The 16903-nt window shown below is 43.0% G+C and overlaps 2 protein-coding genes and 1 non-coding gene across 9 annotated transcripts in view; all 3 read right to left on the reverse strand.

Moving 5' to 3' along the window:
- The window catches only part of POLR3E (RNA polymerase III subunit E), a 28589-nt gene extending 23452 nt beyond the window's left edge, over nucleotides 1–5137 (reverse strand). Inside the window, exons 1-3 of one of the 2 annotated variants that reach the window (XM_054842777.1) lie at nucleotides 5015–5117; nucleotides 4010–4143; nucleotides 493–573 (exon numbers count right to left, since the gene is read on the reverse strand). In XM_054842777.1, the coding sequence (XP_054698752.1) occupies nucleotides 493–528 (36 nt within the window). In that variant the 5' untranslated portion in view covers nucleotides 529–573; nucleotides 4010–4143; nucleotides 5015–5117. Of the gene's footprint in view, nucleotides 1–492; nucleotides 574–4009; nucleotides 4144–5014 lie in introns of both variants that reach the window. The other variant, XM_054842776.1, reaches the window with a different exon arrangement.
- A 90-nt stretch (nucleotides 5138–5227) lies between these two features.
- Nucleotides 5228–5309, reverse strand: TRNAL-AAG (transfer RNA leucine (anticodon AAG)). Its single transcript has one exon. It is a non-coding gene; the product is annotated as a tRNA-Leu (tRNA).
- Nucleotides 5310–8109: 2800 nt separating this feature from the next.
- Nucleotides 8110–16903, reverse strand: part of EEF2K (eukaryotic elongation factor 2 kinase) — a 34885-nt gene continuing 26091 nt past the window's right edge. For all 6 annotated transcript variants that reach the window (XM_054842929.1, XM_054842932.1, XM_054842933.1 and 3 more), the window contains 6 exons: nucleotides 16805–16867; nucleotides 15416–15550; nucleotides 14016–14204; nucleotides 13489–13613; nucleotides 11876–12054; nucleotides 8110–11230 (listed from right to left, as the gene is read on the reverse strand). In XM_054842929.1, the coding sequence (XP_054698904.1) occupies nucleotides 11121–11230; nucleotides 11876–12054; nucleotides 13489–13613; nucleotides 14016–14204; nucleotides 15416–15550; nucleotides 16805–16867 (801 nt within the window). In that variant the 3' untranslated portion in view covers nucleotides 8110–11120. The remainder of the gene's footprint in view (nucleotides 11231–11875; nucleotides 12055–13488; nucleotides 13614–14015; nucleotides 14205–15415; nucleotides 15551–16804; nucleotides 16868–16903) is intronic.

The raw sequence follows: 16903 nt of genomic DNA on the forward strand, positions 1-16903 counted from the left end.
CTGACAATTCCCACTCCTTTTCTCATGGCTTTTCTCCTCCTTATGAGCTTGCCCTTCCTTGTACTGTATAAATTCAGACATAAAGCAAACAGGACACTGTGGCTACTCTTTGGGACACAGCAGTCTTTTAAAGAAGTCCAGAATCAGAATACAACTGCTTGTTTTAGCAGAAGGCAAGAAACAGTTTAGCTTCATATTTAACGGATATCAACTCATCAAAGTAATTCCAATTTTTTACAGCTCTCAAGAGATATGCAAGAGTCACTGGCAACACACAGTGGTAGAAGCAAGTTCCTCACCTGTGTTCCTCTTCTGACATGGAAAGGTTGCAAAGGGTGAAAAACCTGAGCTGAATCTGCCAACGTGGACAGCATTATTTTGGCAAAATTTGGTGACACATAGTTTCAGCAATGTAAGAACACTGGGAACTATAATAATACTAATTTAAAAAAAGCCTCATGTACAATGACTGCTGCCACGATGCACTTTTACCTCTTGTATAATTGGATCATCTTCTTCATTTGCCATGCTAGGATGCAAAAAACTTTTTCTTGGCTTATTCCTTGGCACAACCTGAAAGAAAACAGAAATGTCATACGGGTCACTACAGCTGTGCCATGTACCACATGTAGCCTAGAGTATTTGTTCAAGTTAACTTGGTTCCTTTCAGTGGTAACCTGTTTGGTCTGTTTTTCAAAGGAATGTATGTGTTTGCACGATCAGGTCCCTAATACTCCACAATCTTGACAGACTGCCACCAAATTTAAGAGACAAGCAAAGGTCTCAAAACCAGGTAAGTTCTTGTAACTTTTCTGAAAGCCAGCAGTTACATAAGAAAGCACTCAGTGCTCTACGGAGGGAAAGACAGGCCTTTTGTACTTGCATAAAGTGTATCTTTTATACACTATGTAACTATAACACAGGGGTAGCAGCTGGTTTTGCAGCCAGCAGATCTACAGTGCAGTGGCTGGTCAGTCAGCATGCGTGAGCTCTGAAACTGCCACTGCAGCCGGCACCATCACTAAGGATAGTGCCACATGGTTCACTAGCTTCCCTTCTCAGAAAAATTCCTTGAAAGCAGATAATGGAGAAAGCTCCCAGTTAAAGGGCTGGGAGAAGAAAAAAGCCTGTACAAACCCTGTGCTCAGGACCAGACAATATTCCCATCTGTGAATGTGTTGACCTCGATTTCATCGACCTGACGTGTTGCAGCCTTGTCTCCTGACCTACCACTCTTCAGACTGTATTGCTAAATGAGAGCTCCAAAACACACTCCTCGGCCTCTCTTGGAGTCCTCTGAAATCATCATAACAACAGATTTTACTTTGTAACTACACCAATTCCAAAGAAAATAAGACTCTGATATTAACTGGAGACTGGGTGCTCTAGAACAAAGAGTCATCATGTTCAATGCAGTGCTGGAGTCAGTGTCATGCCTGGTTCAGACCTCTGAATAAAAAATGATCCCTCAGCTAAAGCAACAATAGTTTTCCCCTGACGAAATCCAACAAAAGGATTTACAGATTATTTGGGATGTCATTGCAGCAATGTTAATTAGTCCAAAGACATTGTTAATCAGCCAGCACTGGTCAAGATAGGCACAAAAAAATAAGACCTCTCACAAACTGACCAAGTAAAGTTTTAACAACAAAGATGATCAGATAACGAAATAAGATCTACGTTCAGGAAATCTGCCTCACTGTCTTCCACTCCTCAATGCCAGCCTGCTTCTTTGCTGGACCTCGTATGGAGGAAGAGAAAGAGACAGCATCCAGGATCAGCTGGCAATAGAGAGGCTGCAAAAGAAGGAAGCCAGCATCCACGTTACATCCAAGACAGTGACGTGTTTTGGTTTTTTTTTTCCCCCCTAAATACACAAGCCACCACAGAATTTAAGCAGCTCAGTATATTTCAACAATAGGCTTCTCAAAACATCACGTTAATATACATGCAGTTATCTAAGAAATCTTTCAGAGAGGCTGGATAGGCATTCTGGATATCAGTGTTAGTAACGTCACTACACGGGCAAATTTCCATTCGGGCAACACCTCTGGTTTATTTACACTGTTTCTGCCATTCCACCCAGAAATATGATTCCATATTTTTCACTTACAAGTTCTCCACTACCAAAAAAGTGTCCCTCCGAGTACTGAACTGGAATTTTCCATTTCTTTATGCACCAGCATATCCCTGGCTCTTCCCACCATACATCTGTATTTGAACATTTACCACTTAATATTTCAGATTCATATTTGAAATAATTTTGTAGAAATGCAGTCTTCACAGCAAAAAGCCAGTATCTTAACTACAGGCTGGGGCTGTTACTGCACAACTGTATGTGATATCTGATTGACATCAGAGTGTTTTGTGCAATCAGGCACTCAGTTCCTCCCAGAAATACATGCAAGAATATGCCGTTTTAAAGAAACGAGATCTGGCAGTTCCAATTTTGCTTTTCCTGCTCACATCCCCTGGGTAGCCTGATACAGCAGGCTCACGTAAAGCCAGCCTGATAGCTCTGCATGAAATGGAACAACTGCAGTTTTCATTCAGAACAGAGCTGATGACGAGATGTATGAGAACATGTGATAACACCCACAAGGTGGGAGTCTTGGGTCCAAACTCTCCTTCTTCGCCCCCGAGAGGACTAGGAACCCTTCTTGTCAGCCTGAGTGCCAAGGATGTGCTAGCTTGTTCCCTCTCTCCTGAGAAAGTTATTCCACTTTCCAGAAGAGAAATTAAGATTCCCTGGGCTAAGGAGAGAAAGAGAAGTTTAGCCTGAAGGACCTGGTCTGTGGTCCCTCATCTAACGCTGCTTACGCAATTATACACGAAATCTCTGTGAATCCAGCTGCCAGTACTCAAGGAAAATGTTGTATTACAGAGATTACATTTTTTTTCTTATTCATGTAAGGATAAAGAATGACTACAGTTCCTTTTAATGGAGAATCAGAATGGCAGGTCTATGAATAGCAAGAAGTGCGTCCCAGCACAATTTATAATACTTATGCAACTTGAAGGAATCTTCCGAATCAGAATGAAGCTTTCACTGAAGGCATGCAGACGCAGTTCTACGTCTACAGTACACATATGTCTATATGGTGTTCATTTCTACATGTCACATATATATCATATATGTATTTTATATATAAATATATGACACCACAAGAGTTATAGAATGGAATTAAAAACTAGGAGATACCAAACACGTTCAGCAGTTTCAAATTTCCTTTTGGCAGAATGGTTGTCTTTTAAAAGGGACCTTCCTTTAAGGTGCAAATCAAAATATAATGCAAGTTATTAGTACGAATCATTAAACTTTAAAACAGCTTGCAGGAGGGCAAGAAATACAAATCTTCTCACTTCTCCTGCAACGTGACCAATGCTAGGACCAATGGAACTGCTCATTAGCTGCCTGTAACATCATCAATTTAGAACCAATGAAGAAAAATATTGTGGTTAAAGAACTGTAAAAATCGGTGATGAAGCAACTGAATCCTACCTCTAAGTTTGAGCTTAGAAGGGTATTTGGGTACTAGAGCTATCTTTTTTAAATTTTTATTACCAAAAACTTTAATATAACTGTAAGAAGGAAACTTGCAAATCTGCATGTCATCTGACACACACAGACTTCTAGCCAGGCCTGCAAGAAATGCCCCAGCATTGCATGGATACCTAAATTTGTCAGTAATAATGGACCTCCAAAGTGCCAACACTGAAACTTGAAATATTATTCATATAAAATGATGCAGTGCAGGAAAGGCCAAGAACTCCTGCCACATCAGTGCCTTAAAGTATAGATAACAACTCAGTGGAGTGGGAAAAGTGCCATCTCCTGAATCACTACCATAATTTCCTCTGGCACCTGGACTTTCCTCTGTAGGGGGTCTCTCAGTCCAGCCCTAGCAGCAGTCCTCCAGCTCAGGATGGCCCATGGCATACAGTAAAATGGAAGCTGCAAAAAAAGCTGAAGCACCTTCCAAACATTTATGATAATTACAATTCTGACCTGATTATTTGCTTAATTTTCTCCTTGCTTGCTCATCTGCAAGCAGCTTTGCAGAGTCATCTTCTGGTAGCGAACCCAAAGAGGGCTCCTCTGCACCAGGACCTCTCTTTGGAGGTGATGCCACGGAAGCACCCCTTCAGGATTTAAAAGATTATGCATTAACCATGACCCTTTCTTTAACACCTCAACATTTACGGAGCGAAGCGCTAGGCCTGTTCTGCCAGGGATTAAGCTGCTCGCTCGCTGCTGTGTGGTAACTCTCGCCGGGGCAGCCCCGGAGCGTGGCTGGTGGCGGTGCCAACCCCCATCTTCCACGCAGGCAGCGCTCCACCTGGCAGCGGCTCAGCCGCCGGCCCTGCGCACCCCAGCGCTCCCCACTGACCACGGCTTCGTCATTCCCGGCAACTCGCAAACCTACTTTCTCCTGACACAGCAGCCTGGCAGCAGAGGGGCAGCGCGGGGAAGGGGGACGCGAAGGGGGAGGCCAGGGCCAACCTCGTCTCCCGGCGGGGCAGGGAGCTGCTACGGTCCCCGCAGAGCCGATGCTCACGCTGGGGCAGCCGGATGCGGTTTTTGGCGTGAGATGCGTCCTTCCAGGGCGGGATGCGCGGAATTGCCACAGCCCTGGAGGGGAGAGGCCCCGGAACAGCCGGTGTCGCCGCTTTACAGCCCCGGGAAGACCAGCCGGCACCCCTCGGCGCGCCGGTGAGGAGAACCGAGGGGCCGCGGCCTGCGACCAGACCCCCGTCCGCTCCCTTCAAGGGCCCCGCCACGGCCGCCCCGACCGCGCCGGTTCCTGTCAGGGTCCCTCCCGGACGGCTGCGGCCCCGCGCTCCCGGTACTCGCCGCGGTGTCAAGTCCTCAGAGAGTCTCCTCTCCACCGCCCAGCCCGGACAGGCAAAGCCCACCTCAGCCCAGGCCACGCTCCTCCCTCTCCACCGCCCGCAGGGTCCCCGTCGCCTACGCGGCCCCAGGAGAAGCAAAAGCAGCGCTGCAACAGCTTACCTGCCGAGGGCCGGCGCAGGCAGCGGGGCCGCCGGCTCCCCGGTGTCGGTGCTCGGCGCGGCGGGCGGCGCTCAGGCAGCGGCCATGTTAGTGTCACTCCAGCCGGCACGTGGGGACGCGGCCCTCCTCCTACCCACAATGCTCTCCCGGGCGGCACGGCCGCAAGGGGGCGCCGCGGCGGCGGCTGCCCGCAGCAGGAAAAAAAAACCGTGCTGGCAGCGGTGGGATTCGAACCCACGCCCCCGAAGAGACTGGAGCCTTAATCCAGCGCCTTAGACCGCTCGGCCACGCTACCGCCTTGTAAACGCTGCCCTCGCCGCTGGCTTTGCTCCTTTTTCCGCCTTTTTCCCCCAGCAGCTGCTCCGACTCCACGGACCTCTTTCCCTACACACCCCAAAATAAAACACCGTGGGGTTTATTTTAATCCCTGCCTCCAAGCAGGTGCCATTGCAGCGGTGCAATGCAGTCAGGGACAGACAGGGAGGGAGGGAGCAGCACCATGTGCATCCCCAGTGCCACGCTGCCACGTAGATGCCACAGCGATTTTGCAGTATATGGGGGCATCCATCGCCTGTGCACCCCCTCTGAAAGTCGAAAAAAAAATCTAAACACTATGTATTCTAATTTTCTGCTGCAAAGCTACAACTTACTGAATTTGCAAAGTGAAAAGGCAGCAGGCTTTATGGTTGGGGGGTTGTTTTTTTGCTTGCAGTACAGCAGGCTATAGTAGCAGCAGTAGTCAGTACAACTCTTGTGAAAACGGGTAGTAGCACACTTTAGCGGCCTTGAAGGTGCCATTGGGAGTCTCTGTCCTCTTTCTGCCTGAAAGTCTGATAAGTTTTCTTGAGGAATTAATGTTATTTTCACTCCTTAATTAGAGTGGAAGGATTGCATTTGGAGAAAAAATCCAGCTTCTCTAGGGTATGGCCACAAAGTCTTAGTGCAGCTTGACTTAATTCTGTAGTTGGGGCAGTCCATTTAAACAGGATAGAGAAACCTGCTGGAGCACTCCTGGCAGCCTCAATTCACCCACTGGTCCCAGCACCCCCCACAGCCTGTCCCTCCCTGCAGCGCCCTGTGGCCCCAGCTCTCTTCCCGCAGCGCTGCTGGGGGTGGTTCTGCAGCTTTGCACAGCCTTGCCAAAAATTCCATTCACTGCCTACAAGTGTTGAGGAATAACAGCACACATGTAAGCGTGAATGGGATCCTTTTCCTCCATCACTGCTGCAGTTTCACACCGGAAGTTCAGTGCCTTTTCAGAACGATGAGGGTTTTTTGGAGAACAGAGGGAGCTGGTGCTCCTCCCATGGCCCCGGCTTTGCAGAAAAGCAGCAGAGGAGAAGGTAGGCAGACCTGAATGGGCAAATCACCTGTAATCTGTTCAGGCAGGAAAGATTAGGGAAAGAGTCTGATTTAGCAGTGTCCGAGCAGTGGATGTGGGGTACTGTCCCCAGCACTGCATGTTCAGGGCACGCGGAGGGAAGACGTGGTACACGCACGCTGTACAGAGCACATCTTACAAGTAGTTTTCTCATTGTAAGGGTTACTCAGCATCGCAAGGGCCTTTTGCCCATGCAGTGAGAGGTATCTCACCCTCCCGGAGAAGTGCTTTTCTGCCCTGCTGTGGGTGAGCTCAGTCTCTGTCCCTGAAATGTTTGTGTGCCTGGCCACAGTGACATTTCTGAACACTGAAGGAAGCCTGCGTACCCAAGATTATCCACATCAGCCATGTGTGACGCTTAGAGGGGATAAGAGCAGAGGTCACCCCTCAGGGCTGGCAGCTGAGTCACCAGGTTCCTCATTTTACCAGTGCGAGGTAAGATGGTAATTATGGGACCTTTTCCAAATTAAAAAAGAATGAATTTAGAGAACTCAAAACGTACACAAGCCTCATTACATTGCTTTCCTGGCACAGTAGTTAGCCAGAGAAGAGCAAGGACCCATCACCTGGATCAATTACATGCGGACTAAGGACCAGGCCTGATGGTTACAAACCTGTGAGCTGTCCCCAAAAAGTGTTCAGGTCCCCAGCACCAGAGAGATACCCCTCAACTTAAAACATGAAAACAGCCTGACTCACCCTGAATCCAACCTGAGGTTCAAGTGAAATCCTCTCTTTTAAAACTGAGATGAGAAGTCCTGCACCTAACCTACACTTGTGCCTGTCAGCAGCCACTCTACTCTCAGAAGTGAAATTATACCTGTGGGGAAGAAAGTGAGATTCAAATCAGTGCCACAGACCAGTAATTAAGAAACAGGCAATATTCTTATTTACAGTTTATAAGCTGCAAGCGCTGGCTGTGTCTGTGCTTTCTGATGGATGCTATCCCCGCTTCGTTAACACTTGCAAAACACTCCGTGACAGCAGCTATAGCTAAAGACTTGCAGTGCCAAATTTCACCATTTTTCATCTTAGCAACACGACGGTGGAGTGAAGAGGCCCTGCTGGAGCTTTTCTGTTAGGAGATTCTGCTATTTCAAGTGCCTTTGCTAGAGAGCAATTTCATGTTGTTTAAACTATACAGGTATAATGAGTTATACCTGTCTAAATAAAGCAATAAAAAAGCAACAGTAAGAGCTCCATTTTCAACAGTTTAGAAGGGCTAGCATGAAACTGTTTATTCTTGAACAGAAAGGGGAATAAATCATACTGAAAATGACAGCGTATCATTAGATATTGTAGCCATGACAAAATCTCTCCCACCTCAAATCACAGAGTTCTTTTCTCAGGAGTAAGCCAAGACTGAAGCTGTAAGGATGCGGCTGTAGCAGCCCTGCAAGTGAGCACTTCAGTCCTTACATCTTATCCCATATTAGTTACAGACACTGCACGTGTAATTGAATGCAAATAAAACAGCACACCAACCATTTAGGTTTTTTGAGGAAAACAGATTTTGGTGGTACACATCAAGTCACTTCCTTCCAGTTAGTTACTTCTGACTGTTGAAAGTGAATGAAATCAGGGATGGAATAATAAAACCACCACAGAGGATTTCTGGAAGCTTGCAATAGTAGGATTGAACTTTGGCACATTATAAAGAAAAAAAACAAATGCAACCCCCCACATTCAATGACTAAAACTCTATGGAGAAAAGTGACAAAAAGAACAACTTTATTGACCAGCCAGAATAAAACCAGACAAGTGAATGAGAGGACTAGGTGATGCAGGCAATCAGTATTTGCATGTCTGACATACAAACGCAGGCTTCCATCTCGCTGTCCTTACCCAAGCAATGTTCCCACTGACATCTGGAAACACTGAACCTGAGTAAGTTCTGGCAGGCTGAGCCTCAGATTTATTTTCACATTTTTAAAAAATACAGATTTTTATTTATTCATTGTGAATAGATTAAAAATACAGCATATAGCAATATAATTCCAAAAGTTTGTCAAATATATAGTTTTTCTCTTCAAAAGAATGTCATAGAATAAGTTGTGCATATTTCTGTAAACAATTTCCATTTTCAAATTATTGACAGTTCTATTTATTGTATAGCTAAATAATATGATACCACCTTATGACAGAAGGTAGTTGACATCAGTGAAAAAGTAGTATGTGCAAACAAAGTATTAATCATAATAATTTTTTCACTAAGCTGTGTGCACATTTACGTATCAGATCTACAGAGAACTGTCAGCAACTTTAGCAACTACTGAATTTAGCAAATTAAACTACACAAAAAAGTGTCAGTAATTACACTCTATGTCCCTTACTTACACATTTTGGATGGGCACATTTAATCTCCTCTCCTCCCTACATGGTTGTTGTTGGTGTTACACATGCTTCCTTCTCAAGGAACATCTCAAAGACTTGACATCAACACCTTATGAGGAAAACAAAACCTTTTGTCTAAATTTGTTATACCTATATATGTATATATATGCCTACACAAGACCCTCTGACTGTTCATCTGTCTTGAGACAAATGGCACATTCACCTTTCATTGAAAGCTGGTATTTCAATGCTACAAACTGAAAGAGCAAAAACGCCGCATCCAAAAGAGGCTTTAGGCAACTAAAGCAGAACTTTGGATAGGCACTTAAAAACATCCATCTGACTTGCAATGCTACAAACTCTGGTTCTATTTCAGCACAATAGGTCCAAAAATTTGGTTATTTTAGTACCTCACTTAATATCTACTTAAGCCCAACTGAGATCTAGAAATTAGACATTCCTCCATTAATGGGTGAAAAGCTTCACTTTCACTCTCAAAACAAAATAAAAATCAAAACAAGATGGCCATGAGCACTACTTCCCTCGACCCCCTGCATTATACAGCAAGAAGATGTGGCCATATGTTGCAAGGCTACTACTCACGGCTACAACTGCCTGGTGGTTAGAGCACCCACCCAGAAGTATGACATCCAAGGATAACTTTTCCTTCCCTCCTAGAAGGGATTCATATCTTCCCATTTGACTTCCTTAACCACCAGGGTATCACCTCTTTCACACAGTGGCAGTTGTTACTAACATCATGCTTGGATACTGTTTAAATAATAATTCAAGATCCACTTGCCATAGAGTAAACGGGGAGCACAGCTTTGGAGCCCAGTGATCAGTACTCACACAGGAAAGGAAGAACTGATGTCTGTTCCTTCAACTGTTTCTACATTTTACAAGAAATCAATATTACTGGGCTATGCACGCATGACGTTCCAACGAAATCAATTGCATCACCTAGCATCCTGCTTAGTTTTATGCATACTTTTAAAAGCTTGGCTACAGTGAGGCTGGTGAGCATTATAGGTCATTCAGCGCTTCACAGGGGCTGCCCCTTATTCATATCAATTTACATCCTCAGGAGACTGTAAGGCCAAGGCGGCAAAAGCTTCCACCTAAATCTCCTGCAAAACAACTGTTAACCATGATCAAGAAATAGGAACAGTTTCTGTACTATCCGTATAGATGGCACAGCAGCTTTGGAATAAAATACTGGATTTGGAAGAAACTTACTTCTATGCAATGATAATTCAACCACCACCATATATTTGCCCTCCTATTACTGGTTAGGATTATGCAAACAGGACACAAATTCAAGTGTTTGGGGATAATACTGTTTTCTCTTTTTAACCAGCATTTTTTTCTAACTAGCGTTTGAAACCATTCGCAGATAAAACACTATTTCAAAAGCTACTTAAACCAGTTAAATTATTTTCTATACATAGAAATAGGTGAATCAACAGCCTCTAACCTTTCTGAAACATCGCTCTGCAAATGGTGGAAAGTGTATTCTCATTTTAAGTGAGATGATCTAGCTTCACTGAGAATTGAGATGTCACTGTAAAAATTCAAATTATCCATATATTACAGATCTTGCTACTGTACATCATTGGACAAATATCATATAAGATCAGTAGAATTTTATACAACTAGGTTATTATATGGTGCAAAATGAGAGAGAGGTAGCTGGATACCTCACCTCATCAAGAACATCAGTGATTTTCTGATGGTAAAATATGCAACATTGGTAATGAATATATTCCACCCTGAATATCCTCACTGCCAATCTGAAGCATCTTCCTCTCCCCAAACTGTAAGGATTCTATCTGGAATTCTCATTTGAGAAGAACAACAGAAGTGCCCAACACCACCAGCTTAACAGAACGGGACAACTTATTAAAATGAGTAGCTGCATGCTTAAATTGAACACTTACATTCACATGCAAATTTGGTAAGATACACCAAAAATTATGAAGAAATGCCGAGACTTTAGGAAAATGTTTTTCTGTATGTGTTTTTTGTTTTCTTCGGACAAGAAGAAAAAGTGTAAACACACTGATCATTTGTTGCATAAAAACAGGACATGTGAAACCTAAACAAACATCAGCTTCACTTTTCGTCAAAAAACCCTAGGCCCCTCAGTCCGAACAGTTAAAAAAAATACAAAAGGTCAAGTGTGTCTGTATTACAGCTTTAAAACACTAGCAGAAGTATGCTATGGCACCCTACATACCACTTAAATTTGGATTTCTCCCCTCAAAAAAAATTAGAAAACTAAAATATAAAAAAAGAAACCGGTAACACCACATAAAAATATATCTTTTTAGCTGCAAATGCAGCAAGTCTATAAAAAAATTTATATACAAGAACTGCTTAATTGCAGTGTCATTCTTCCATCATCGCCCAAGCCTCTTCCGCTTTTTGGTAGTACTGATTTGCCAGTCTGCCTTTCATGGCTTCCATTGCTGCTTCTGCTGCTTCTGTGTACAGTTCGCCTAGAGGAGGAAATAGTAATGGTTATGTTGGCAGGGTAAAGAAAAAAACATCTCTTTATCCTGAAGCAATTAAAGGACAAAAAGAGAAATTGAGGTCAAGCTACAGGGCCAGATGTATAGGTATATTTTAGTAGTGTCAGCAGAGTTACATCAGCTGAGAATCTGGCTTTTACTCTTCAAGTTGAAAGTTATATGACTGGCTGCTGATGGCTCTTCAACGCACTTGCAAGAATTGGAAATAGGGCCGGCCCGTAGGAGCCCCCAAGACAACTGTAAGACTTAGACACCTGACGTGTAGATTACACCACAACTAAGACAATGTTGTGTAGGGTCTGGGAATCATGGGTGTAACTCAAAATACAAGCAGCAACCTGCAGTTCAGAGGCTGCACAGGGAGTGAAGGTTGCTTGCTAGTGACTCACAGGATTGGACCTGGCACCGCTAACTACCCATCATCAGCAAGATCTCTGTTTTCAGCCTTGATTCACCCAGCATCATTACAGCTTCATGCAGAGATCTGAGGGTACTGACCCTCTGTATGTTTTATAACAGCTGAAGCAGGAAGTGTATTTTTTGGAATACATGTTGGGGGAAAAGCGAAGGAAAAGCAGGATTACTGATCACAGAAACAAAATGAGGACTTGCCTGATCTCTGGGGATCCTTATTCAGGTGGAAGCCTCCTGTCATTAACATCTCTGCTTCCCTGGCCAGGAGCAGATACCGGGGCTCATCCTGAGTGCCATCATATTCACCTCCCTCGTCATAGTCGGTCATGTTCAGTGCAGCGTTGTACCAGTACAGTGCTTCCTTCCAATCCTGTACCCTGAAGTTAAAAATAATTTTTGAAGATGGTTACCCGAGGAAACAACTGTACTTTGCATTGAAGATTACGAATTCAATTTTGCACTAGCTTCTCAGAGCCTCAGTGCTCTCCATGAAAGCAAATGTTCTCATGGAGGCTGACTAACTCCGCACTGCATCAGGTCACTGTATCAAATGAGGCTGGGGTCACTTTATGCAGTAATTACAGAGAAGAAAGTATCAGACTGAAGTGTCTGGCTGAACTCCAGAGCCTGAGCTTTCATTACTAGTTGTATGGTTTTGGTCTGGCATTTGTATTTGTGAACAGATTCAGAAACAATCTGAAGTTGCAGAATCTTGTTTCATAAACACTTTAAACCTAGTGATTCTCATACTGAGAATGCTCAGTGCACTTCAATGACAAGTTTAATGTTATTTTAAATTTCACCATTGCCAAGTGTTTCACTGTTGTGCAAGACAGAAAACTCATGTAAGTAATAAAGTCACGCTACAATACAAAAGTGGAAAAGTCACCATCATCACCTGTTATATTTGGTACTTAAGGAAATTAGTATTTGTCCACTTCTAAAAACTCATCTAAACTGCTAAAAAAAAAAAATCAATATGCTGTGTGGCCTTTTGGCAAATCACAATCTATTACTTGGTTACAATGCTGATCCTATCCTTCCTATCAAAATAGGAGTAATGGCCAAATTAAGAGACACTTACTGAGGTAAAAGCATTTTTAAGCTTCTTAAAACTTAAAATCATCCTTAATGAAAAGTAACATCCTGAGCGTTAAAACTATGTTCCTGTGAAATTTCCATTCCTACTTTTATTATGAGAAGCAGTAAAAGACAAATACTTTGTTCATCTGACTGCATCTCATCTATAGTAACTTTACAACTTCATGTATTTCTCCTGTTCTACAGCTCTTTCAAAACTTAATTAGGAAAAAAACCAAACCACTTTTTAAAAAAAAAAAAAAAATCTATGCTGTAAAAAAATCACTAAGGAGGAGACATAGCAGTTGTAAATACTTTTCACTTATTTTTACAGTACTGCATCTCCAAAACAACTCATGTTCATTTTGTCCCCGCTGATTGCATGATTTTCAAGTATGCAACTCCTGGTGAAGTCAAGGGGCGTTTTATCACCAACTTCAGAGCAAAAAAGACTTGGCTATCATAGGGCAACCTCGGTATGAGGGCTAAACTCAAACATGCAGGTGGATCCAACACACTTGCAGGCGTCCAACAGCAGAAATTATTTCTTTCTGTATCATGGCCTAAACCCTGCTTTCATTCACATCTGGGTAAATCTGAAGTAACTCCAAAATGCTACATCATAGCACCTCTTTATGTGAACGAAAGACATGCAGCAAGTGCTTCTCTGCCCCTGCCCCTGCCCTGCCATGGAGCGCCACCAAGTTAAGTTACTCAGTCACGCACAGTACCTGTCTGAACCAAGATTTACACCTGTATCGTACGCTCTTGCTACCAGAATCATGGAAGGCCGGTCTCCAGCTTCTGCAGCTCTCAGCAAATAATCGAATCCTTTATTTCTGTTCTCCTTTGTGTCCTAGTAAAACAAACAAAACCTTTAAAACGTGTATTTCTACGTAAAACCATCCCTTCCTCTAACACCAAAAGCAGTCTCTCCAAGTCAGTAATGGCTGCAAGCATTTAGCATGTCTGAGAAGCAGGCCCAGCCACAAGAAACTATGAAGCTGAATAGTAAAGATCACTTCAAAAACTTCCCAAAGGTATGCAGTAATTTGCTTGCAAAATGAGGAACAGACAGCATTTTTTGCTGCTTTGGCCAAGTCCTTAATTACAAAGTCACTTATTTTCTCTGAAGAGGCTACAGAACACCCAACTATCATTATTGTTTTGTCTCCATTTCCTGCTGTTCTTATGTTATTTTTACAGTGGACCACAATTCTGCATTTTGTCATTTTCTTTGATCTTTCTGTCTGTTTACCTCCAGAGTGACCTCAGAAAGAATGTGATGTGGCAGCTGAGAGTACATGAGTCCCAACCCAACGATGGCTTCCAGCTCCCCACAGTCTGCAGCATGCTCCAGGTGAAACAGGGCTGAGTCCTGATCCCATTCCTTGTCTTTCTCACAGAAACGCCCAGCTTCGTGATAGCGAACCATGGCCAAATGAACCTAGAACACAGTTGTACAGGAAAGAGACACAAGTGTCAAGTATAGATTTGCTTCTTCAAAAGCCCTGTGCCCATTCTTAGGCACAAAAATACCTCTCAGGTGACTAATTAAAGCTAATTGTGTACCTCTGTGACTGAGCAGAGGGATAACACACAATTTGGAGCCTGACTTATGCCTGAACAGATTAAACAGGCAAAAGCGATGATTATATGCAGTGCAGCTGCCTCTCCAGTTCTGTAGGCTTAGACACATACAGCTTTATAAACCTGACTACTAGAGATAAAAGACCTAATTCAGCAAGACAGTAGCTGCCACAACATCTTCCCACATCCGTGTGTCCCGCGCAGTATCCCAGCAGGTTGCCACACCAGAGACCAGGTCTTAGGGGCATGTCCCAGCACATCTGCTAGGGCCTTGGAGACCTTGAGGAGGGAGTTGTAGCTAAAGGCAGCCAGGCTGCAACTGCTTAACACACCAGCCAGCAGGGCAAACGGCAGCAACCGTGGGTCACAGACTTATGGACAGCAAGAGCCCTCACAGGAAAGGAATTAACCTGAGGCATAGAAAAGCAAGGTTATCCAGGGTAAAATCCTTATACCACTGAAGTCTTTATTGTCAGTGGGGGCAGGATTTCATTCCAAACATGTCATGGGATTTTGAGGGGGTTTTTTTCCTCCCCTCCCCAAGGGAAAGGCAGGTTTCTTCTCAAAACAAAAGATTTGAGAACATCTGAGGCTCTCAAGATGTTCAGGAAGACCTACACAGTCTTGTTTAAGCATAGGCTTCAGCCCATAAGTAACCCCAAATTTAATTCACAGTTGCATTGTTTGGGACAGTCTGGAGTAAAAAGAGTTGGTCCACGCTACCATTTCTCAGGAGCCCAACCCTGCCTATTTGCAAGGTACGTGGGTCAGGCACACCGTAGCTATCCCACTGCATCTTCTCTGCATGATGCCTCTGGAAAGGCAGACGAACCAACAGCAGGCTCCTTCCCAAAGGGCCCCAGATGTTGCAAGTTCAAAAGCAGATGGAATTCATGGGTTCCTGAGCTTAGATGTCCCTTATAAAATATGATTAGGTGACAGAAAGCTATACACATGTTATTTATTTTCACCTGCACAAATAACTCATGCAGGACATCTCTATGTAAGTAATAAATACAAGATGTTTCTTTCCAGTTGGAAAGAACAGGATTACTAGACCCATCCTACCTTCCCAAGGACTGACTTCCCAATTTTCTTTTCAAGTTCTAGTGCATTGAGCCTCTGAATTTCTTGGGCAACACAGGACGGTCTGTGGATGTGGACTCTGGAAGAGTTGTAGAGATTCCACTTCTCCACACTGATCTGAAATAGGGAATATAATATTATTTCTATCCAAAATTAAAATTTCCATACTATTCCTATGGATTATCATCCAGGAATCAAAGCCTCTGTTAATATTATTACTTATTAGTAAATACTGTAATTTAAGACATGCCTCTCAAAAATCATGTTAGTAGCTGAATAAATAGTTATTAATTCTTCATTAAAAAAACCAGAGTAAACCCCTCTGTTTCTAATCCCAACATCAAATATCTTCCATAAATGACAGCACTGAAGCAAAGCATTATCTTTAAGTTCTAAATCAGAAAAAAGGTACTTATAAAAAGGCACCTGTACAGTCACACTGCAAGTACCGAGATTATCCATGCACAAAAATTAACCCCATACTTTTCTGGTCAGAATTTCAGTTCAAAACATTTTAAATGCTGCTTGTGTTCTACAAGTCTGGAAAAATGAAAGGTAACAATGCAGAAGATGATAGGCCAATACACGCATTGGTGTTTCTCAGGACATCCAACACGAATGAGAACAAAATCTTTTCAACACAATGGGTGGATGGGAAACATTAGCTGAAAACAAGTCTATCAAAAGGAAAGCCTTTGGAGGTACACAGAGGAACACAACAGGGAAGGCTACTGGCCAGAACTTCAGTCTGTTACAGCTGTTTCAATCTCCTGAAACAGCAATATATAATCATTACAAGGAAATTCTGAAAAGTGTATCTAATAATTCATTGTTGTCAAAGCTCTGTTTTTTCTTTCCTTGCAGAATAGTGTTATTTAAGTTTATAGCCACAGAAACTAATTATCATAGAAGCTTTATTTTGTAAAAACACAAGACGGTCTGGCCTTCCCTAGCTCAATTAGATACACAGGGGAGAGAGCTATTATCACCCATTTCAAACACTGCATGGTTTAAAAAAATCATCCAACCACATAGGGAACACAATTCCAAAAATAAAGTGCAGAAAGGAAATATAATCTAGTCAGGCAGGAAAAAAATCCATAGAATTACTTTTTTTAAACTGAGAAACCCATAATCACTAATTTATATCAGGGATCAGTTACAGAGGTGACAAATCATTTTAACAGTACTTTAACTGGAAAATAAAGGCAAAACAAAAAAGGAAACAACACAGAGTGGTAACACATTCTGTAGCTGAAAAGGAAGGACAACTGACATCTGATTTAGTGATGTGAAGTTAGATGGCAGATGAGTGGAACAAAGGACAATAGTGGCAAACGCATCGTGTATGAACATTTCTGCTTTATTTACCCTTGCAGAGCTTCCCAAACTGTCTTCATCAGATTCATGTCTTCGGTTGTTGTTTGAATGGCCCTACGTTAATGTAAAGATTTGCATCATTTAATTTGC

The sequence above is a fragment of the Grus americana genome, chromosome 15 (genome assembly GCF_028858705.1).
Source record: "Grus americana isolate bGruAme1 chromosome 15, bGruAme1.mat, whole genome shotgun sequence".
Taxonomy (NCBI): domain Eukaryota; kingdom Metazoa; phylum Chordata; class Aves; order Gruiformes; family Gruidae; genus Grus; species Grus americana.